General features: G+C 49.0%; 2 protein-coding genes across 3 annotated transcripts in view; one reads left to right on the top strand and one right to left on the bottom strand.

Annotated features, from left to right (window-relative positions):
- HDHD5 (haloacid dehalogenase like hydrolase domain containing 5) overlaps window positions 1-7,674 on the bottom strand; it is a 77,431-nt gene extending 69,757 nt beyond the window's left edge. Inside the window, exon 1 of the mRNA XM_063929325.1 lies at window positions 7,576-7,674. Coding sequence (XP_063785395.1) covers window positions 7,576-7,659 — 84 coding nt within the window. The 5' untranslated portion in view covers window positions 7,660-7,674. The remainder of the gene's footprint in view (window positions 1-7,575) is intronic.
- The window catches only part of LOC134933830 (E3 ubiquitin/ISG15 ligase TRIM25-like), an 84,780-nt gene extending 62,533 nt beyond the window's left edge, over window positions 1-22,247 (top strand). For both annotated transcript variants that reach the window (XM_063929322.1, XM_063929323.1), the window contains exon 2: window positions 18,943-22,247. In XM_063929322.1, the coding sequence (XP_063785392.1) occupies window positions 18,945-20,594 (1,650 nt within the window). In that variant the 5' untranslated portion in view covers window positions 18,943-18,944 and the 3' untranslated portion in view covers window positions 20,595-22,247. The remainder of the gene's footprint in view (window positions 1-18,942) is intronic.
- Window positions 22,248-23,354: the final 1,107 nt, after the last annotated feature.

Here is a 23,354-nt window from a genome sequence, read left to right as displayed (position 1 = left end):
CGGATGAGGTCATTCCTACTCTGATAAAGGCTAGGAAAGACGTGACAGCGATGTATCTTGGTGTGAGTCCAGGAATGCTCCTCCGGAAGAATTCCATTTGGGCCGTTTCCTTCACTTCCTACAGACGGGAGTGAATTTGGGCCTAAAATTTAGGTTCCATTAAGGTTCAGATTTCGGCCCTATCCATTTTCTTTCAGAAGGAATTGGCTTCTCTCCCAGAAGTCCAGACTTTTGTGAAGGGAGTGCTGCATATCCAGCCTCCTTTTGTGCCTCCAGTGGCACCCTGGGACCTTAACGTGGTGTTGCGGTTCCTTAAATCTCACTGGTTTGAACCACTTAAAACGGTGGAATTAAAATTTCTCTGACGTCCTAGTGGATGCTGGGGACTCCGTAAGGACCATGGGGAATAGACGGGCTCCGCAGGAGACTGGGCACTCTAAAGAAAGATTTAGGACTATCTGGTGTGCACTGGCTCCTCCCCCTATGACCCTCCTCCAAGCCCCAGTTAGATTTCTGTGCCCGGCTGAGCTGGATGCACACTAGGGGCTCTCCTGAGCTCCTAGGAAGAAAGTGTTTGTTAGGTTTTTTATTTTCAGTGAGACCTGCTGGCAACAGGCTCACTGCATCGAGGGACTAAGGGGAGAAGAAGCGAACCTACCTAAGTGGTGGTAGCTTGGGTTTCTTAGGCTACTGGACACCATTAGCTCCAGAGGGATCGAACACAGGACCCGACCTCGTCGTCCGTTCCCGGAGCCGCGCCGCCGTCCCCCTTACAGAGCCAGAAGCAAGAAGGTGGTCCGGAAAATCGGCGGCTGAAGACTTCTGTCTTCTCCAAGGTAGCGCACAGCACTGCAGCTGTGCGCCATTGCTCCTCATGCACACCACACACTACGGTCACTGATGGGTGCAGGGCGCTGGGGGGGGGGGGCGCCCTGAGCAGCAATACTGACACCTTGGCTGGCAAACTGGCACCATATATAGCCCCAGAGGCTATATAGGTGCTTTTTAACCCCTGCCAGAATCCATAAAAATGCGGGAGAAAGTCCGCGAAAAAGGGGCGGAGCTATCTCCTTCAGCACACTGGCGCCATTTTTCCCTCACAGCTCCGTTGGAGGGAAGCTCCCTGGCTCTCCCCTGCAGTCAATACAGAAAGGGTTAAAAAGAGAGGGGGGGCACAATTTAGGCGCAGTATACAATATATATAGGCAGCTATAAGGGAAAACACTCTTTATATGTGATATCCCTGTGATATATAGCGCCCTGGTGTGTGCTGGCATACTCTCCCTCTGTCTCCCCAAAGGGCTTTGTGGGGTCCTGTCCTCTGTCAGAGCATTCCCTGTGTGTGTGCTGTGTGTCGGTACGGCTGTGTCGACATGTATGAGGAGGATAATGATGTGGAGGCGGAGCGAATGCCTGTAAATGTGATGTCACCCCCTGCGGGATCGACACGGGTGTGGTTGGACTTATGGAAGGATTATGTGAAAGTGTCAACTCCTTACACAAAAGGTCGACGACACAGAACAGCCGGCTACTCAGCTTGTGCCTGTTCCAGCGTCTCAAATGTCATGGGGGGCTCTAAAAACGCCCGCTACCTCAGATGGCAGAAACAGATGTCGACACGGATACCGACTCCAGTGTCGACGACGATGAGACTAGTGTACCCTCCAAATAGGTCCACCCGTTACATGATTGAGGCAATGAAAAATGTATTACACATTTATGATAATACCACAGGTACCACATAAAAGGGTATTATGTTTGGTGAGAGAAAAATACCAGTAGTTTTTCCTGCATCTGAGAAATTAAATGAGGTGTGTGAGGAAGCGTGGTCTTCCCCCGGTAAGAAATTGATAATTTCTAAACGGTAATTGGCAGCGTACCATTTCCCGCCAGAGGATAGGTCACGTTGGGAAACACCCCATAGGGTAGATACAGCGCTTACACGCTTATCAGAAAAGGTGGCACTACCGTCTCCGGATACGGCCGCCCTGAAGGAACCTGCTGATAAAAAGCAGGGGGTTACCCTGAAAGATAAGATATAGTCACACACTCGGGCATTATATTGCGACCAGCCATTGCTTCGGCATGGATGTGCAGTGCTCCCGCTGCGTGGTCAGATTCCCTGTCGGAAAATAACTATGGATAGGGACAATATTTTGCTGACAATAGAGCATATAAAAGACGGGGTCTTATACATGCGTGATGCACAGAGGGATATTTGCCGGCTGGCATCAAAAATAAGCGCTAGGTCCATTGCCGCCAGACGGGGGTTATGGACTCGGCAATGGTCAGGCGATGCCGACTCGAATCGGCACATGGAAGTTTTGCCCTATAAGGCGGTAAAACTGTTTGGGGATGGTCTTTCAGACCTTGTTTCCACAGCTACTGCTGGGAAATCGACTTTTTTGCCACAGGCTACCCCACAACAAAAGAAAGCACCGTATCATCAAGTACAGTCCTTTCGGCCCCAGAAAAGCAAGAGGGCTAGAGGCTCATCCTTTCTGCCGAGAGGCAGAGGTAGAGGAAAAAGCTGCAGCACACAGCTAGTTCCCAAGAGCAGAAGTCCTCCCTGCGTCCGGTAAGTCCACAGCATGACGCTGGGGCTGCTCAGGCGGACCCGGGTACGGTGGGGGCCCGTCTCAGAAATTTCAGCGCCCAGTGGGCTCTCTCACATGGATCCCTGGGTCCTTCAAGTAGTATCTCAGGGGTACAGGCTGGAGTTCGAGACGTTCTTCCCCCGCCGTTTCCTAAAATCTGCCTTACCGGCACCTCCCTCTGCCAGGAAGGCGGTGTTGGTGGCTATTCAACACTATAATCACAACAAGTGATTGTCAAGGTGCCCCTCCTTCAGCAAGGAAGGGGTTACTATTCCACAATGGTTGTGGTACCGAAACAGAACGGTTCGGTGATACCCATCTTAAAATTAAAATACTTGAACTTTTATATCAGAAGATTCAAGTTCAAGATGGAATCGCTCAGGGCGGTTATTACGAGCCTGGACGAGGGGGATTACAGGGTCTCCCTGGACATCAAGGATGCGTACCTGCATGTCCCCATTTACCCTCCTCACCAGGAGTACCTCAGATGTGTGGTACAGGACTGTCACTATCAGTTCCAGACGCTGCCGTTGGAGTTGTCCACGGCACCGAAGGTCTTTACCAAGGTAATGGCCGAAATGACGATACTCCTTCGCAAGAAGGAAGTTTTTATTATCCCGTACTTGGACGATCTCCTGATAAAGGCGAGGTCCAAAGAACAGTTGGTAGTGGGGGTAGCACTCTCTCGGGAAGTGCTACAACAGCACGACTGGATTCTCAATATTCCAAAGTCACAGCTGGTCCCGACGACACGTCTTCTGTTCCTGGGAATGATTCTGGACACAGACCAGAAAAGAGTGTTTCTTCCAGTGGAAGCACACGAGTCCTGGAAAAAATGGTAGCTTCGTACGAAGCATAATTCCATTCGGAAGGTTCCACGCAAGGACATTCCAGTGGGACCTGTGGAACAAATGGTCCGGGTCCCATCTACAGATACAACAGCGGATAACCCTGTCGGCAAGAAACAGGGTGTCGCTGCTGTGGTGGCTGCAGAGGGCTCATCTACTAGAGGGCCGCAGATTCGGAATACAGGACTGGGTCCTGGTGACCACGGAGGCCAGCCTTCGGGGCTGGGGTGCAGTCACACAGGGAAGAAATTTCCAAGGAGATTTCGCTTCACATAAATATTCTGGAGCTAAGGGCCATTTACAATGCCCTAAGCCAAGCAAGGCCCCTGCTTCAGAACCAGCCGGTACTGATCCAATCAGACAATATCACGGCGGTCGCCCATGTAAACAGACAGGGCGGCACAAGAAGCAGGATGGCGATGGCAGAAGCCACAAGGATTCTCCGATGGGCGACCTACACCCGGGAGAATGGGTACTTCTTCCAGAAGTTTTCCAAATGCGGGTAAACCGTTGGGAATGACCACGGGTGGACATGATGGCGTCCCGCCTCAACAAAAAGTTGAAAAGATATTGCGCCAGGTCAAGGGACCCTCAGGCGATCGCTGTGGACGCTCTAGTGACACCGTGGGTGTACCAGTCGGTTTATGTGTTTCCTCCTCTACCTCTCATACCCAAGGTACTGAGAATAATAAGAATGCGAGGAGTGAAAACCATACTCGTGGTTCCGGATTGGCCAAGAAGAGCTTGGTACCCGGAACTTCAAGAGATGCTGGCAGAGGACCCTTGGCCTCTGCCGCTCAGACAAGACCTGCTGCAGCAGAGACCCTGTCTGTTCCAAGACTTACCGCGGCTGCGTTTGACGGCATGGCGGTTGAACACCGGATCCTAAAGGAAAAGGGTATTCCGGAGGAAGTCATCCCTACCCTGATCAAAGCCAGGAAGGATGTCACCGCAAGACATTATTACCGCATTTGGCGGAAATATGTTGCTTGGTGTGAGGCCATGAAGGCCCCGAAGGAGGAATTTCAACTGGGTCGATTCCTACACTTCCTGCAAGCAGGGGTGACGTTGGGCCTCAAATTGGGGTCCATCAAGGTCCAGATTTCGGCTCTGTCGATTTTCTTCCAGAAAGAACTGGCTTCACTGCCTGAAGTTCAGACTTTTGTCAAAGGAGTTCTGCATATTCAGCCTCCTTTTGTGCCCCCAGTGGCTCCTTGGGATCTCAATGTGGTTTTGGCATTCCTGAAATCACATTGGTTCGAACCACTTAAGACTGTGGAATTAAAATATCTCACGTGGAAAGTGGTCGTACTGTTGGCCCTGGCTTCGGCCAGGCGGGTTTCAGAATTGGCGGCTTTGTCTTGTAAAAGCCCTTATCTGATTTTCCAGATGGATAGGGCAGAATTGAGGACTCGTCCTCAGTTTCTCCCGAAGGTGGTCTCAGCTTTTCACTTGAACCAACCTATTGTGGTGCCTGCGGCTACTAGGGACTTGGAGGATTCCAAGTTGCTGGACGTAGTCAGGGCCCTGAAAATGTATGTTTCCAGGATGGCTGGAGTCAGAAAAACTGACTTGCTGTTTATCCTGTATGCACCCAACAAGCTGGGTGCTCCTGCTTCTAAGCAGTCTATTGCGCGCTGGATTTGTAGCACTATTCAGCTGGCACATTCTGCGGTAGGATTACCGCAGCCTAAATCAATAAAAGCCCATTCCACAAGGAAGGGGGCTCATCTTGGGCGGCTGCCCGAGGGGTCTCGGCTTTACAACTTTGCCGAGCAGCTACTTGGTCAGGGGCAAACATTTGCTAAATTCTACAAATTTAGTTCCCTGGCTGAGGAGGACCTGGAGTTCTCTCATTCGGTGCTGCAGAGTCATCCGCACTCTCCCGCCCGTTTGGGAGCTTTGGTATAATCCCCATGGTCCTTACGGAGTCCCCAGCATCCACTAGGACGTCAGAGAAAATAAGATTTTACTCACCGGTAAATCTATTTCTCATAGCCTGTAAAGGATGCTGGGCGCCCATCCCAAGTGCGGATTGTCTGCAATACTTGTACATAGTTATTGTTACAAAAATCGGGTTTTGTTGTGAGCCATCTCTTCAGAGGCTCCAATTGTTATCATACTGTTAACTGGGGTTCCTATCACGTGTTATATGGTGTGATTGGTGTGGCTGGTATGAGTCTTACCCGGGATTCAAAATCCTTCCTTATTGTGTCAGCTCTTCCGGGCACAGTTCCTAACTGAGGCTTGGAGGAGGGTCATAGGGGGAGGAGCCAGTGCACACCAGATAGTCCTAAATCTTTCTTTAGAGTGCCCAGTCTCCTGCGGAGCCCGTCTATTCCCCATGGTCCTTACGGAGTCCCCAGCATCCACTACGGACTACGAGAAATAGATTTACCGGTGAGTAAAATCTTATTATCTCACTTGGAAAGTGGTCATGTTGTTGGCCTTGGCATCGGCAAGGCGAGCGTCGGAGTTGGCGGCTTTATCTCACAAGAGCCCCTATCTGATTTTCCATGTGGATAGAGCAGAGTTGCGGACTCGTCCTCAATTTTTGCCCAAGGTGGTTTCTTCTTTTCATATGAACCAACCTATTGTGGTGCCTGTGGCTACACGGGATTTGGAGGATTCCGAGTCCCTTGATGTGGTCAGGGCATTGAAAATTTATGTGGCCAGAACGGCTCGGGTTAGGAAAACAAAGGCACTGTTTGTCCTGTATGCAGCCGACAAGGTTGGCGCTCCTGCTTCAAAGCAGACAAGTTCTACAAGTTTGATACCCTGGCTGATGAGGACCTCATGTTTGCTCAATCGGTGCTGCAGAGTCATCCGCACTCTCCCGCCCGTTTTGGAGCTTTGGTATAATCCCCATGGTCCTTACGGAGTCCCCAGCATCCTCTAGGACGTAAGAGAAAATAAGATTTTAAACCTACCGGTAAATCTTTTTCTCCTAGGCCGTAGAGGATGCTGGGCACCCGTCCCAGTGCGGGGTACATCTGCAAGACTTGTATATAGTTTTTGCTTACTTAAGGGTTATGTTACAGTTTTGATCAGTCTCGGGCTGATACTGTTTTGTTTCATGCTGTTAACTGATTCGTATATTCCATGTTATACGGTGTGGATGGTGGGGGCTGGTATGAATCTTGCCCTTAGATTAACAAAAATCCTTTCCTCGTACTGTCCGTCTCCTCTGGGCACAGTTTCTCTAACTGAGGTATGGAGGAGGGGCATAGAGGGAGGAGCCAGTGCACACCCATATCTAAAGTTCTTTTTAGTGCCCATGTCTCCTGCGGAGCCCGTCTATTCCCCATGGTCCTTACGGAGTCCCCAGCATCCTCTACGGACTAGGAGAAAAAGATTTACCGGTAGGTTTAAAATCTTTTTTTTTTTACACTATTTGGAGTAAATGCCAGTATAAAAAAACGAGAGGGACCGCACGCTATTGAGGGGGCGGGGCTTCCCGGAGAGCGGGACCAGAAGCCAAAAGGCGCAATTTCCTGCTGCTGCTGAGTACAGGCTGCATGCAGGCTCCTCCAGAGACCCACTGAAACAATCCAGGGGATTTTAGTGAAGGGGGGAACATACAGACAGTGGTTATACTGCTCTGAGGAAAATATATATATATATATATATATATATATATATATATATATACACCCAGCGGAGCGCTGCTCCGTTCTGAGGTATTGCGTGGTCTGGTCCCAATCCTCTCTGTGTCACTCTATTCAGGGTTTTCTGAGATAAGTGTGCTGTCTCACTAACACTGCACTGTGGTTTCTGCTAAAGCATGTCTGAAAATAAGTCTGTGTATACATGTAAGGCTAGGTTACACCTTCCTCAAAAGGGTCTCTATTGTGTACAATGCTCTCTACAGGCTAGTGAATTGCAGGAACCCGTGTGGTTGGATTCATTTAAATAAATGATCACTGCTCTACATTATGAGAGAGGCAGACTCTGAAGCAATCTATGGTCACTTTCATGATTACTGCTGCTGAAGACTGGCTCCTCAGCAACCCCCTGGTGGTCTCTCATAAACCCACTATACCACAGATTTACAGTCTTACTATGATACTGAATCACCAGAGTTCGACTAGGGGGTGTCACGATCCAGGTAATTCCTTATCAGTATTTACCTTCCAAATGTCTCCTGAGACTGTCCCAGTGTTCCAAGCCTGGATTCCATCTGCACTGTCTGTGTGCAGCACGCTGCATCTCATTGTCTCTAATCTCCTTACTGTGATTCTGGCAGCATCAGGGTTAAGTTTCACATGCAAGTTACAAACAATCTTTCCCTCCAAAAGCTAGCATGGGCGCAGCCATGTTTTCCTAATCACGTGATACCTTTCAGCCTATCAGCTGCACTCTGCTCTCAGCCTGATTACCCAGCAGCTGCACTCTGGTCTCTGGTTAATCAGCCAGCCAATCCCTGTTTCCCAGCTGGTATAAATATCTTGTTCCTGGGGTGGAAAGATGTCAGTGCTTCAATTGTCTACAGTGATTCCAGTGTGCAGTTCTTCCATGGACTTTCTCTGCAGTACAGCCTGACTCTGCAGTGTCTACATTGCTCCCTGTGACTGGCAGTTACCTGAGACCGGCTTCCAGCTTCTAGCTTCCAGCGGTGCTCTGCCCTGCCAGTAACCATCGGTGTTCCGCCATCGATCCCAAGTCTCCATCGGTGTTCCGCCATCGATCCCAAGTCTCCATCGGTGTTCCGCCATCGATCCCAAGTCACCATCGGTGTTCCGTCATCGATCCCAAGTATTTCTCTGAACTGTGATTCCTGTTACCTGTACCAAGGCATCAGTATTCCTCTGAACTGTGTTTAATAAACCTTTGAACTTTCCTTCGTTGTCTTGGTCACGCCTTCGTGCATTTGTTCTAAAGGTTCCCTGCATGTCTAAGAACCCTGTACTGCCTCCCAGGTACACATATACCTCAGCCCCTACAACTGAGGCTTCCCCCTGGTCAGCACCAGCCCTCAGTTGTGACAGGGGGATGAGGATAATTCCCTGTCCCCGGGAGTTGTGGCCCTGATTTATGATAGTAAGGAGGTACTCAACATCCCTGTTAGGGAAACGGAACCAATAGAGGAATTGTTTTAATACGAAACCAAGGTCCTCTGCAATCTTCCCTGTTTCAATGGAATTGGATTCCCTTTCTAAATACGCAGGGATATATCCTGACAAAAAATGTATTAGTCTTAAGTGGGTACTAAAAATGTTTCCCTTCCCTAATGTGTATAGGAAAGTTTGGGAAAACCCACCAACAGGGGATACGTCTGTGTCCAGGCTGTCACGTAAAATTGTACTACCTGTACCTGGGGCTATCTCTCTCTCTAAGACCCAGCTGATCGCAAAATAAATTGAGACCACACTTAAGTCAATTTATATTACAGCGAGCGTACCCAACCGCCCTACCCTAGTTTTGCGGCTGGATTTCTAGAGCAATCGTAAAATGGTCTGACATTATTATAAAAAAGTTGTATACACTACCTAAGGATGAGATAGTCACATTACTGCAACATATCCAAGATGCTGCAAGCTTCATGAGTGAGGCTGTTAAGGAGCTAAGTATCATTAACGGCCATACCACTGCTATGGCGGTATCGGCTCGTAGAGCCCTGTGGCTGCGACAGTGGTCAGCGGATGCTGATTCCAAAAGGGTGTGGAGAACCTTCCCTTTACAGGTGATGCCTTGTTTGGGGAAGAATTGAACAAGGAACATCTCAGGCGACAGCAGGTATATCTACATATCTGCCATCTGCTGCGCTACCTGCTAGACGTCCCTGCCGTGACTCTCTCTGCAGTCCTTTCGGGTAGCCAGGTTCAGAGGCAAAGCCAGAGGTGCCTCCAATGCTGCAACTCAAGGTAAGTCCCGTAAACCAGCAGCTGCTGGAACTTCGGACCAGGCCTCATGATCTTCTTCCACGAAGCCCTCCGCGTGACGGTTGGCCCCAGCAGCAAGAACTCAGGTAGGTACTTGCTTTCAACACTTCGCCCACATATGGGGAGAGTCCTGCCAGAATCCTTGGGGTGAGGGACCTCATATCCCAAGAATACCGGCTGGAATTCCAGGAACTCTCTCCTCCCAGATTCTTCAAGTCAGGTTTCCCAGCTTCACCTGTAGCAAAAGTTTCCTTGCAGGAGGCAGTTCAAAAACTGCTTTCTACAGGAGTTACTGTTGCAGTACCTCCTCCGCTGCACACAAAGGGGTTTTACTCAAGTCTCTTTGTGGTCCCGAAGCCGGACGGCGATGTACGGCCGATCTTAAATCTAAAATCCCTGAACCCTTATCTTCGAGTGTTCAAATTCAAGATGGAATCACTGAGAGCAAGTGATAGCAAGTCTGGAGGAGGGGGAGTTTCTGGTATCCCTAGATATCAAGGATGCATACCTGCATATCCCAATATGGCCCCCTCACCAAACGTTCCTTCGGTTCGCTGTACTGGACCAACATTTCCAGTTTCAGGCCTTACCCTTTGGTCTCTCCACAGCCCCAAGGGTGTTCACAAAAGTCATGGCGGAGATGATGCAGCAATTGCGCATCATGGGTGTCAACATAATCCCGTACGTGGACGATCTCCTAATAAAGGCGGTATTCCGGGAACAGCTGCTGCACAGCATCGGCTTGACTACTCGTCTGCTTGCGAACCACGGATGGATCCTCAATTTCCAGAAATCTCACCTGGAACCGTCTCAGAGAATTCAGTTCCTTGGAATGATCCTGGATACGCTGTTTGCTGGGCAAAATGGCGGCCTCTTCTCAGAGGGTTTACCTTCCAATGGACAAGGCCTTGACTATTCAGACTGTGGTCTGTTCTGTATTAAAACTGCGCAGGATCTCAATTCATCCTTGCATTCGCTTGCTGGGCAAAAATGGTGGCCTCTTACGAGGCAATACAATACGGCAGGTTCCATGCACGACCATTTCAACTGGTTCTTTTGGATAAATGGGCGGGATCTCACCTGCTCATGCATCAGCAGATAACCCTGTCACCGAAAGCACGGATCTCCTTACTTTGGTGGCTACAAGTCTCCCATCTTGTGGAGGGTCGGAGTTTCAATACCCAGTATTGGACTCTGCTAACAACGGATGCCAGCCTCCGGGGTTGGGGCGCTGTGACCCAAGGGCGCAGTTCCAGGGGACCTGGTCCTGTCCGGAATCTGCTCTTCCGATCAACATCCTGGAACTCAGAGCAATTTACAGTGCTGTCAGACAGGCCTCGTACCTCCTTCTGAATCCGGCCATCCAGGTTCTGTCGGACAGCGCCACGGCAGTAGCGTACATCAACCGACAGGGAGGAACAAGATGCAGGGCCGCAATGCGAGAGGTGTCAAAAATACTCCTCTGGGCAGAAGCCAACGCAAGGGCCATCTCAGCCATTCACATTCCAGGAGTGGACAACTGGGAAGCGGACTTCCTAAGCAAGCCCGACCTCCATCCGGGGGAATGGGTCTTTCACCCTCAGGTGTTTCAACAACTTGTTCACAGGTGGTGTTGTCCACAAGTAGACCTGATGGCGTCTCGTCTCAACAAGAAGCTCTGAAGTTACTGTTCCAGGACGAGGGACCTGCAGGCTATAGTGATAGACGCTCTGACGACGCAGTGGACTTACCAGTTCGTTTACCTATTTCCTCCAATTCCTCTCATTCCAAAAGTTCTAAAAAGACTCAAAAAGGAAAGAGTTCAGGCAATTCTCATTGCCCCGGATTGGCCTCGACGGGCCTGGTATGCGGACCTCCTGACCTTGTCTCTGGAGGAGCCTTGGCCTCTGCCGCTTCTCAAGGACTTTCTTCAACAAGGACCGTTCGTCTATCCAAACTTACAGCGGCTTCATTTGGCAGCTTGGAAGTTGAGAGGGAGATTCTAACCAGAAAGGGTCTTCCATCCCAGGTTGTTTCAACTTTGATCCAGGCCCGTAAGGTGGTTACGTCCAAACACTACCACGGTCTTTGGAAGAAATATGTTTCTTGGTGCGAGTGTAGAAAATATTCCCCTGTGCAATTTAGTTTGTGCCGTTTTCTACTGTTCCTGCAAGCTGGCGTGGATAAGGGCCTGCTATTAGGCTCTATCAGAGTTCAGATTTCGGCTCTCTCTATCTTCTTCCAGAAACAACTGGCGGTACTTCCTGAAGTACAGTCCTTTCTAAAGGGGGTTATGCACATTCAACCTCCCTTTGTCCCTCCCACGGCTCCGTGGGATCTCAATGTGGTATTGACATTTCTCCAGTTGGACTGGTTTGGACCCTTGCATAGGGTACACTTGAAATATCTAACGTAGAAGACTGTAATGTTGCTGGCCTTAGCCTCTGCAAGACGTGTTTTGGAATTGGGGTCCTTGTCATATAGGAGCCCATACTTGATATTCCATGAGGATAGGGCGGAGCGCAGAACTCGCCCGCACTTTTTGCCGAAGGTTGTGTCGGCCTTTTACGTGAATCAACCAATTGTGGTTCCGGCATTGCTCCAAAGTCCCTGGATGTGGTTACGGCTTTGAAAATCTACATCAAAAGGACTGCTCGTCACAGGAAGTCTGATTCGCTTTTTGTCCTTTATGATGCTCATAAGATTGGTCGCCCTGCCTCTAAGCAGTCCATTGCTAGGTGGCTCAGGTTGACTATTCAACAAGCCTATACTTCTGCAGCTCTACTGCTGCTAAGTTCTGTTCAGGCCCACTTTTACAAGGTCGGTGGGTTCTTCCTGGGCAGCTGCCTGGGGTGTCTCGGCTTTACAGTTGTGCCGAGCTGCTACTTGGTCTGGTTCGAACACGTTTGTAAAATTCTACAGGTTCGACATCTTAGCCAAGGATGACCTTCAGTTCGGTCAGGCGGTTTTGCAGGTGTCTCAGCACTCTCCCACCCATTCTGGGAGCTTTGGGACATCCCCACGGTAACTGTATTTCCCAGTGTCCACTAGGACGTTAGAGAAAATAGGAATTTAATACCTACCGGTAATTCCTTTTCTCGTAGTCCGTAGTGGATATTGTGTGCCGCCTCAGTGCTTCGTATTCCTGCATACCTGGTTGTAAGTGTTCTCGGTTGGGTTTGCTGTTGCTTTCCCTGTTCCATGTATGGTTAGCGTGGCTTTCCTCTGTGTGGTTAGCTCTGCTATCTTTATTATTGTGTGTTGGTTCGTTACCTCACCGCTTTATGTGTTTATATCCTTCTCTCAGGTATGTCCGTCTGCTCGGGCACAGTTTCCTAGACTGAGTCTGCTTGGAGGGGCATAGAGGGGAGGAGCCAGCACACACTATCAATTTCTTAAAGTGCCAGGCTCCAATGGACGCGATCTATTACCCAATGGTAATATACTATTCCCCAGTATCTACTGCGGACAACGAGAAAAGGAATTACCGGTAGGTATCAAATTTCTATTTTTTTTCTGTCGTGGTGAATGTGTTTTGTTTTATGTTTTTCCCAGTGGGAGGGGACAATGTGTTTTAAAGTGGGTGTGTCAGTCTTCGCACATTCGGACGCATGCTTGTACCCTAGGGAAGAGCTTTGTAGTGGCATTAGCATTAAGAGACTGATGCAAGGAAGGCTGAGACTGCATCCAACTCAGAATTAGGCCCAATGAGGAGGGAGTATCCGGCCCCCCTTGACAAACCCCAACCCCTCAACAGACCCCGCCTCAGTTAGGACTGCTTCCAGAAATTTCCCGGGCTGGTTTCCCATCCCAATCCACCCCTGATTGCCAACATCATTTCAACTAATTGAATTGACCCATTACTGTTTCCAAGAAATTCACTTTTCTCTATCGTCCTAAGTGGATGCTGGGGTTCCTGAAAGGACCATGGGGAATAGCGGCTCCGCAGGAGACAGGGCACAAAAGTAAAGCTTTTACAGGTCAGGTGGTGTGTACTGGCTCCTCCCCCTATGACCCTCCTCCAGACTCCAGTTAGATTTTTGTGCCCGGCCGAGAAGGGTGCAATTCTAGGTGGCTCTCATAAAGAGCTGCTTAGAGAGTTTAGCTTAGGTTTTTTGTTTTACAGTGATTCCTGCTGGCAACAGGATCACTGCAACGAGGGACAGAGGGGAGAAGAAGTGAACTCACCTGCGTGCAGGATGGATTGGCTTCTTGGCTACTGGACATGAAGCTCCAGAGGGACGATCACAGGTACAGCCTGGATGGTCACCGGAGCCACGCCGCCGGCCCCCTCACAGATGCTGAAGCAAGAAGAGGTCCAGAATCGGCGGCTGAAGACTCCTGCAGTCTTCTAAAGGTAGCGCACAGCACTGCAGCTGTGCGCCATTTTCCTCTCAGCACACTTCACACGGCAGTCACTGAGGGTGCAGGGCGCTGGGGGGGGGGCGCCCTGGGAGGCAAATGAAAACCTTTAAAAAGGCTAAAAATACCTCACATATAGCCCCAGAGGCTATATGGAGATATTTACCCCTGCCTAAATGTACTAAATAGCGGGAGACGAGCCCGCCGGAAAAGGGGCGGGGCCTATCTCCTCAGCACACGGCGCCATTTTCTGTCACAGCTCCGCTGGTCAGGAAGGCTCCCAGGTCTCTCCCCTGCACTGCACTACAGAAACAGGGTATAACAGAGAGGGGGGGCAAAATAAATGGCAATATATTAATATAAAAGCAGCTATAAGGGAGCACTTAATCATAAGGCTATCCCTGTCATATATAGCGCTTTTTGGTGTGTGCTGGCAGACTCTCCCTCTGTCTCCCCAAAGGGCTAGTGGGTCCTGTCTTCGTATAGAGCATTCCCTGTGTGTCTGCTGTGTGTCGGTACGTGTGTGTCGACATGTATGAGGACGTTATTGGTGTGGAGGCGGAGCAATTGCCAAATATGAGGATGTCACCTTCTAGGGGGTCGACACCAGAATGGATGCCTTTATTTGTGGAATTACGGGATAGCGTCAACTCGCTTAAGCAGTCGTTTGCCGACATGAGGCGGCCGGACACTCAATTAGTGCCTGTCCAGGCGCCTCAAACACCGTCAGGGGCTGTAAAACGCCCCTTGCCTCAGTCGGTCGACACAGACCCAGACACAGGCACTGATTCCGGTGGTGAAGGTGACGAATCAACCGTATTTTCCAGTAGGGCCACACGTTATATGATTTTGGCAATAAAGGAGATGTTACATTTAGCTGATACTACAGGTACCACTAAACAGGGTATTATGTGGGGTGTGAAAAAACTACCAGTAGTTTTTACCGAATCAGAAGAATTAAATGACGTGTGTGATGAAGCGTGGGGTGCCCCGATAAAAAACTGCTAATTTCAAAGAAGTTATTGGCTTTATACCCTTTCCCGCCAGAGGTTAGGGAGCGCTGGGAAACACCTCCTAGGGTGGACAAAGCGCTAACACGCTCATCAAAACAAGTGGCGTTACCCTCTCCTGAGACGGCCGCACTTAAAGATCCATCAGATAGGAGGATGGAAAATATCCAAAAAGGTATATACACACATGCAGGTATTATACTACGACCAGCTATTGCGACTGCCTGGATGTGCAGTGCTGGGGTAGTTTGGTCAGAGTCCCTGATCGAAAATATTGATACCCTGGACAGGGACAATATTTTACTGTCGTTAGAACAAATAAAGGATGCATTTCTTTATATGCGTGATGCACAGAGAGATATCTGCACACTGGCATCACGGGTAAGTGCTATGTCCGTTTCGGCCAGAAGAGCTTTATGGACACGACAGTGGACAGGCGATGCGTAGAGGAGTTATTTGGGGTCGGTCTATCGGATTTGGTGGCCACGGCTACGGCCGGGAAATCCACCTTTCTACCTCAAGTCACTCCCCAACTGAAAAAGGCACCGACCTTTCAACGCAGCCCTTTCGTTCCTTTAAAAATAAGAGAGCAAAGGGCTATTCATATCTGCCACGAGGCAGAGGACGAGGGAAGAGACAGCAACAGGCAGCTCCTTCCCAGGAACAGAAGCCCTCCCCGGCTTCTACAAAAGCCTCAGCATGACGCTGGGGCTTCGCAAGCGGACTCGGGGGCGGTAGGCGGTCGTCTCAAGAATTACAGCGCGCAGTGGGCTCACTCGCAGGTAAATCCCTGGATCCTGCAGATAATATCTCAGGGGTACAGGTTGAAATTAGAGACAGAGCCACCTCGCCGTTTCCTGAAGTCTGCTTTACCAACGTCCCCCTCAGAAAGGGAGACGGTTTTGGAAGCCATTCACAAGCTGTATTCTCAGCAGGTGATAGTCAAGGTACCTCTTCTACAACAAGGGAAGGGGTATTATTCCACTCTTTTTGTGGTACCGAAGCCGGATGGCTCGGTAAGGCCTATTCTAAATCTGAAGTCCTTGAACCTGTACATAAAGAAGTCCAAGTTCAAGATGGAGTCACTCAGAGCAGTGATAGCGAACCTGGAAGAAGGGGACTTTATGGTATCCTTGGACATCAAGGATGCGTATCTCCACGTTCCAATTACCCCTCACACCAGGGGTACCTCAGGTTCGTTGTACAAAACTGTCACTATCAGTTTCAGACGCTGCCGTTTGGTTTGTCCACGGCACCTCGGGTCTTTACAAAGGTAATGGCCGAGATAATATTTCTTCTTCGAAGAAAAGGCGTATTAATTATCCCATACTTGGACGATCTCCTAATAAGGGCAAGGTCCAGAGAACAGCTAGAGATGGGTTTAGCACTATCTCAAGAGGTGCTAAAGCAGCACGGATGGATTCTGAATATTCCAAAATCCCAATTAATGCCGACAACTCGTCTGCTGTTCCTGGGGATGATTCTGGACACAGTTCAGAAAAAGGTTTTTCTTCCCGAAGAAAAAGCCAAGGAGTTATCTGACCTGGTCAGGAACCTCCTAAAACCAGGAAAGGTGTCTGTACATCAATGCACAAGAGTCCTGGGAAAAAATGGTAGCTTCTTACGAAGCAATCCCTTTCGGCAGATTCCATGCAAAGGGATCTGTTGGACAAATGGTCAGGGTCGCATCTTCAGATGCACCTGCGGATAACCCTGTCGCCGAGGACAAGGGTATCCCTTCTGTGGTGGTTGCAGGAGGCTCATCTATTGGAGGGCCGCAGATTCGGCATGCAGGATTGGATCCTGGTGACCACGGAGGCCAGCCTGAGAGGCTGGGGAGCAGTCACACAGGGAAGAAATTTCCAGGGAGTGTGGTCGAGCCTGAAAAAGTCTCTTCACATAAGCATTCTGGAACTAAGAGCAATCTACAATGCTCTAAGCCAGGCGGAACCTCTGCTTCAAGGAAGACCGGTGTTGATCCAGTCGGACAACATCACGGCAGTCGCCCATGTAAACAGACAGGGCGGCACAAGAAGCAGGAGGGCAATGGCAGAAGCTGCCAGGATCCTTCGCTGGGCGGAGAATCACGTGATAGCACTGTCAGCAGTATTCATCCCGGGCGTGGACAACTGGGAAGCAGACTTCCTCAGCAGACACGACCTTCACCCGGGAGAGTGGGGACTTCATCCAGAAGTTTTCCACATGCTATTAAACCGTTGGGTAAAACCAATGGTGGACATGATGGCGTCTCGCCTCAACAAAACACTGGACAGGTATTGCGCCAGGTCAAGAGATCCGCAGGCAATAGCTGTGGACGCGCTGGTAACACCTTGGGTGTACCAGTCGGTATATGTGTTTCCTCCTCTGCCTCTCATACCAAAGGTATTGAGGATTATACGGCAAAGAGGAGTAAGACTAGTGGCTCCGGATTAGCCAAGAAGGACTTGGTACCCGGAACTTCAAGAGATGGTCACGGACGATCCGTGGCCTCTACTTCTGAGAAGGGACCTGCTTCAGCAGGGTACTTGTCTTTTTCAAGAATTACCGCGGCTGCGTTTGACGGCATGGCGTTTGAATGCCAGATCCTAAAAGGAAAAGGCATTCCAGAAGAAGTCATTCCTACCTTGATAAAGGCAAGGAAGGAAGTCACCGCGAAGCATTATCGCCGTATTTGGCGAAAATATGTTGCGTGGTGCGAGCAGCGGAGTGCTCCGATGGAGGAATTTCAACTGGGTCGTTTTCCTACATTTCCTGCAATCAGGATTGTCTATGGGTCTCAAATTGGGATCTATTAAGGTTCAAATTTCGGCCCTATCAATATTCTTCCAAAAAAAAAAAAGAATTGGCCTCAGTCCCTGAGGTCCAGATTTTTATCAAAGGAGTACTGCATATACAGCCTCCTGTGGTGCCTAAGGTGGCACCGTGGGATCTAAATGTAGTTTTAGATTCCTCAAATCCAATTGGTTTGAACCACTAAAGAATGTGGATTTGAAATATCTCACATGGAAAGTGACTATGTTACTGGCCCTGGCTTCGGCCGGGAGAGTATCTGAACTGGCGGCTTTGTTTTATAAAAGCCCTTATTTAATTTTCCATTCGACATAGGGCAGAGCTGCGGACGCGTCCGCATTTTCTCCCTAAGGTGGTATCAGCGTTTCACCTGAACCAGCCTATTGTAGTGCCTGCGGCTACAGACGACTTGAAGGACTCCAAGTTGTTGGACGTTGTCAGAGCCTTAAAAATATACATTTAAAGGACGGCTGGAGTCAGAAAATCTGACTCGCTGTTTATACTGTATGCACCCAACAAGTTGGGTGCACCTGCTTCTAAGCAGTCGATTGCTCGTTGGATTTGTAACAAAATTCAACTTGTACATTCTGTGGCAGGCCTGCCACAGCCTAAATCTGTTAAGGCCCATTCCGCAAGGAAGGTGGGCTCATCTTGGGCGGCTGCCCGAGGGGTCTCGGCATTACAACTCTGCCGAGCAGCTACGTGGTCAGGGGAGAACACGTTTGTAAATTTTTACAAATTTGATACCCTGGCAAAGGAGGACCTGGAGTTCTCTCATTCGGTGCTGCAGAGTCATCCGCACTCTCCCGCCCGTTTGGGAGCTTTGGTATAATCCCCATGGTCCTTTCAGGAACCCCAGCATCCACTTAGGACGATAGAGAAAATAAGAATTTACTTACCGATAATTCTATTTCTCGGAGTCCGTAGTGGATGCTGGGCGCCCATCCCAAGTGCGGATTATCTGCAATACTTGTACATAGTTATTGTTAACTAATTCGGGTTATTGTTTAGGAAGCCATCTTTCAGAGGCTCCTCTGTTATCATACTGTTAACTGGGTTTAGATCACAAGTTGTACGGTGTGATTGGTGTGGCTGGTATGAGTCTTACCCGGGATTCAAAATCCTCCCTTATTGTGTACGCTCGTCCGGGCACAGTACCTAACTGGAGTCTGGAGGAGGGTCATAGGGGGAGGAGCCAGTACACACCACCTGACCTGTAAAAGCTTTACTTTTGTGCCCTGTCTCCTGCGGAGCCGCTATTCCCCATGGTCCTTTCAGGAACCCCAGCATCCACTACGGACTCCGAGAAATAGAATTATCGGTAAGTAAATTCTTATTTTTCCTGCATAATGTCGCTTTATGTATTACTGAGACTATAGATATAACCAAAAGGACAGCTTAGCCTCGTCCTATGTGGTAAATGCACCAATTGATTTTAACCATCTTCACTTTCATTTCCCTCTTCTGTTGCCAGCGATGACGACTGCTGATCTAAGACAGGAGCTGGACTGTTCCATCTGCCTGAGCATTTATACCGATCCTGTAACCCTGGGATGTGGCCACAACTTCTGCCGGGTCTGTATTGATCGTGTGCTGGATACACAGGAAGGGGCTGGAGTTTATACCTGTCCTGAATGCAGAGGACAGTACAGGAGACGTCCTACAATGATACGGAGCATAGCTTTGTGTAACATAGTGGGGAGTTTCCTGTCTACTCAGCCAGATCAGGAGGAGACTGGGATCTTCTGCACTTACTGCTTGGACTCTCCTGTACCTGCTGCTAAATCCTGTCTGCATTGTGAGGCTTCTCTGTGTGATAAACACCTGAGAGTACACAGCAAGTCACCAGAGCACGTCTTATCTGATCCCACCACTTTCCTAGGGAAGAAAAAATGCTCCATCCATAAGAAGGTCCTGGAGTATTACTGCACTGAGGACGCTGCCTGTATCTGTGTGTCCTGCTGTCTGATTGGGGAACACGGAGGACATCAGGTGGAGTCTCTGGATGAGGCCTCTGAGAAGAAGAAGGAGAAGCTGAGGAATGTTCTGCAGAAACTGACCAGAAACAGAGTGGAGGCTGAGAGAAGAGTCCAAAGACTACAGGAGCGCAGGAGAGAACATCAGGAGAAAGCAGCTGGTGTAACAGAGAGAGTCACTGCCCTGTTTAGAGACATCAGGAGACAGCTGGAAGACCTGGAGAAGAGCGTACTGAGTGAGATCTCCAGGCAGGAACAGCGCGTTTCACTCTCAGTCTCTGATCTGATCCAGCAGCTGGAAATAAAGAAGGACGAGCTGTCCGGGAAGATGCGTCACATTGAGGAGCTGTGTAACATGTCTGATCCAGTGACTGTCTTACAGGAACCAGACACAGAGGACTTGTGTGATAGTAATGACAGAAAGAGACGATATACACAGGTCCATGTTGCAGGAGATCTGGATGTGGGTCTCATCTCAGGGACATTACACACATTATCTGATGTAATAACAGGTATAAATACAGGGATCTATGTGCAGGAGGATACAGCCCTATTACAGGATGTGACCACAGATTGTGATACAGACTCTGATATAATAACAGGTATAAATACATTGTTCTATGTGCAGGAAGCTACAGAAATAATAATACTGGATGTAACCACAGCTGCTAATAATATACGTATATCAGGTGACAAGAAAACTGCGTCCTGGTCGCCAAGCCAGAAATATACAGCAACACCAGAGAGATTTCAGTGTCGTCAGGTAATGAGCACCAGGGGATTCTCCTCAGGGGGACATTTCTGGGAAGTGGATGTCGGTAGATCAGGGAACTGGAGGGTGGGGATGTGTTATCCCAGTATAGAGAGGAGGGGACGTCCGTCATACATTGGATATAACAACAAGTCCTGGTGTCTGTGTAGGGGGTATGGTAATCGGTACTCAGTGATACATGACAGTATGTGGATCCGGGTAGCTGACAATATCCCCTGTGACAGAGTGAGGATATATCTGGATTATGAGGCAGGACTGTTGTCCTTTTATTCTCTGTGTGACCCCATCAGACACTTACACACCTACACTGCCACATTCACTGAGCCCCTCCATGCTGCATTGTGGGTAATAGGCGGTTGCATAACTATATCTGGGTGAGTCAGGAGCTAGGACAAATTACCATAAGACATGATGACATCACAGGGAGGGGAATCTGATTGGTGGGGCACTGACCAATAGACTGAAGCAGTGGGTGGAGCCACAGCGGAGCCCCTCCCCCTGTGTGACCAGTGTGTCTGATTTTGGGCCTCATCAGAGACGGATGCAGTGGATCTGCAAAAATATGCTAATGACGCAGGAGTTTTGTTTGAAACTAAGACGCCAGAACCTTTACAACTACGTACGGGATGGTAGTCGCAGGCTGATACACGCCCCCAAACTTCTGACACGCCTCCATTTGAATCTCCACACCCTCATTACCTCTTAGAAATGCTGCCTGTCTGTTAATCACTTTGCATTCAAGTGTGCGCTGAGACCGCCGTCCGTAATCTAAGTTGGTGTGTGCGCTGTGCGACTCTGACGCATAGGCAGTCCAAAGAAAAATTTCTCAGATTCACAAACATCGGCGCTGCCTCCGTCTCTGAATCAGGTTTTTGTTTCACTTGTTTTGTGAGTTAGAAACGGTCATAAATATATAAGACGCGCTGCTCCTCCTGTTAGACCCACGTCAGCAACTGATCCAAATGACAGCATAAAACAACAAACTAGAAGGCGTTTACAGTGTGATCTATAGTAACCCAATTGTTGTAGACTAAATGATCCAATCAGAATTATTAAGATCGCCCCGCAGGCACATGCGTTTCCAGGGAGGAGACGGAGCGTAGCGGGAGGGGGGGGGGGGGGCGGTGCGGCGCGAACGTCACACTCAGCCGCTGCGAACGGGAACATGGCGGAAGGAGGCATCCCTAATTCCTGCTTCATCAAGGGGGGGGGGGGGTTAGTATGCTGGGCGGAGTTGCCCTGATATGGGTGGCCCCCAGCATGCTTGCAAAAGGATTGCAAATTCTGCTAATTCGCTTATTTTGCACACTCCTTATTGAATTAGGCCCAAAGTCCTCTCCTATGGTACTTTTCATCCTCTTTAATGATCTCCAAATCTGGAAAATAGCCCAGCCCCAAACAGATGAAATAACTCATAATGGAGTAAATTAGAATTTTTAAAAATAAGTAATTAAAATCAGGCACAGTATAAGTACTTGATAATTGGCATCATAGTCACAAACGTTTCAGCCAGTCTCCAAGATAGGGAACTCTCTGCAACTCTACCTGTAATAATCAGTTGGAGCTCCCAATAGCAGAAGTTCTTCCTGGAAAAGGCAAACAGACTACCAACGCGTTTCTTCTAGACCAAACTTCATCAGGGTTATGCTTACTGAGTGCCTGAACGCCTGTATATTCTTTATTATACAGTTACTTGACCGTATTATCACATCTGTATATGCTGTGTTATTGCACTGTTACTGAGTGCATTATCATGCCTCTATATGCTGTGTTATTGGAATGTTACTGAGTGCATTATTATGCCTGTATATGCTGTGTTATTGGACTGTTACTGAGTGCATTATCACGCCTGTATATGCTGTGTTATTGGAATGTTACTGAGTGCATTATTATGCCTGTATATGCTGTGTTATTGGAATGTTACTGAGTGCATTATTATGCCTATATATGCTGTGTTATTGCAGTTACGGAGTGCGTTATCACATCTGTTTTCTTGTCAGCAATAAATCGCTCAGCTGTGTAAGAACAGCCTGTCTGTGTCAGTCTCCGCTTATTGAGTCATCACAGCTTGCGCTGGGGCGTTATATAACGCTGCTCTGTAACAAGCAGTATACTATGTGATACTATATGGCTCCCTCTGATGTACTTAGGAGCGTGATAACACTATATGGTGGCTTCTGATGTACTTAGGAACGTCTTAACAATATATGGCGGCTTCTGATGTACGTAGGAGCGTGATAACACTATATGGCGCCCTCTGATGTACTTAGGAACGTGATAACACTATATGGCGCCCTCTGATGTATGTAGGAACGTGATAACACTATATGGCGCCCTCTGATGTACGTAGAAGCGTGATAACACTATATAGCGCCCTCTGATGTGCGTAGGAGCGTGATAACACTATATGGCGCCCTCTGATGTGCGTAGGAGCGTGATAACACCATATGGCGCCCTCTGATGTGCGTAGGAGCGTGATAACACTATATGGCGCCCTCTGATGTGCGTAGGAGCGTGATAACACCATATGGCGCCCTCTGATGTGCGTAGGAGCGTGATAACACCATATGGCGCCCTCTGATGTGCGTAGGAGCGTGATAACACCATATGGCGCCCTCTGATGTGCGTAGGAGCGTGATAACACTATATGGTGCCCTCTGATGTGCGTAGGAACGTGATAACACTATATGGCGCCCTCTGATGTGCGTAGGAGCGTGATAACACCATATGGCGCCCTCTGATGTGCGTAGGAGCGTGATAACACCATATGGCGCCCTCTGATGTGCGTAGGAGCGTGATAACACTATATGGTGCCCTCTGATGTACGTAGGAGCGCGATAACACTATATGGCGCCCTCTGATGTGCGTAGGAGTGTGATAACACTATATGACGCCCTCTGATGTGCGTAGGAGTGTGATAACACTATATGGCACCCTCTGATGTGTATAGGAACGTGATAACACTATATGACGCCCTCTGATGTGCGTAGGAGTGTGATAACACTATATGACGCCCTCTGATGTGCGTAGGAACGTGATAACACTATATGGCGCCCTCTGATGTGCGTGGGAGCGTGATAACACTATATGGCGCCCTCTGATGTACGTAGGAACGTGATAACACTATATGGCGCCCTC

Source organism: Pseudophryne corroboree, chromosome 6 (assembly GCF_028390025.1).
Source record: "Pseudophryne corroboree isolate aPseCor3 chromosome 6, aPseCor3.hap2, whole genome shotgun sequence".
Lineage (NCBI taxonomy): Eukaryota > Metazoa > Chordata > Amphibia > Anura > Myobatrachidae > Pseudophryne > Pseudophryne corroboree.
Note: the sequence above shows the minus strand (reverse complement) of the source record. Positions and strands in the feature narration are given on the sequence as shown.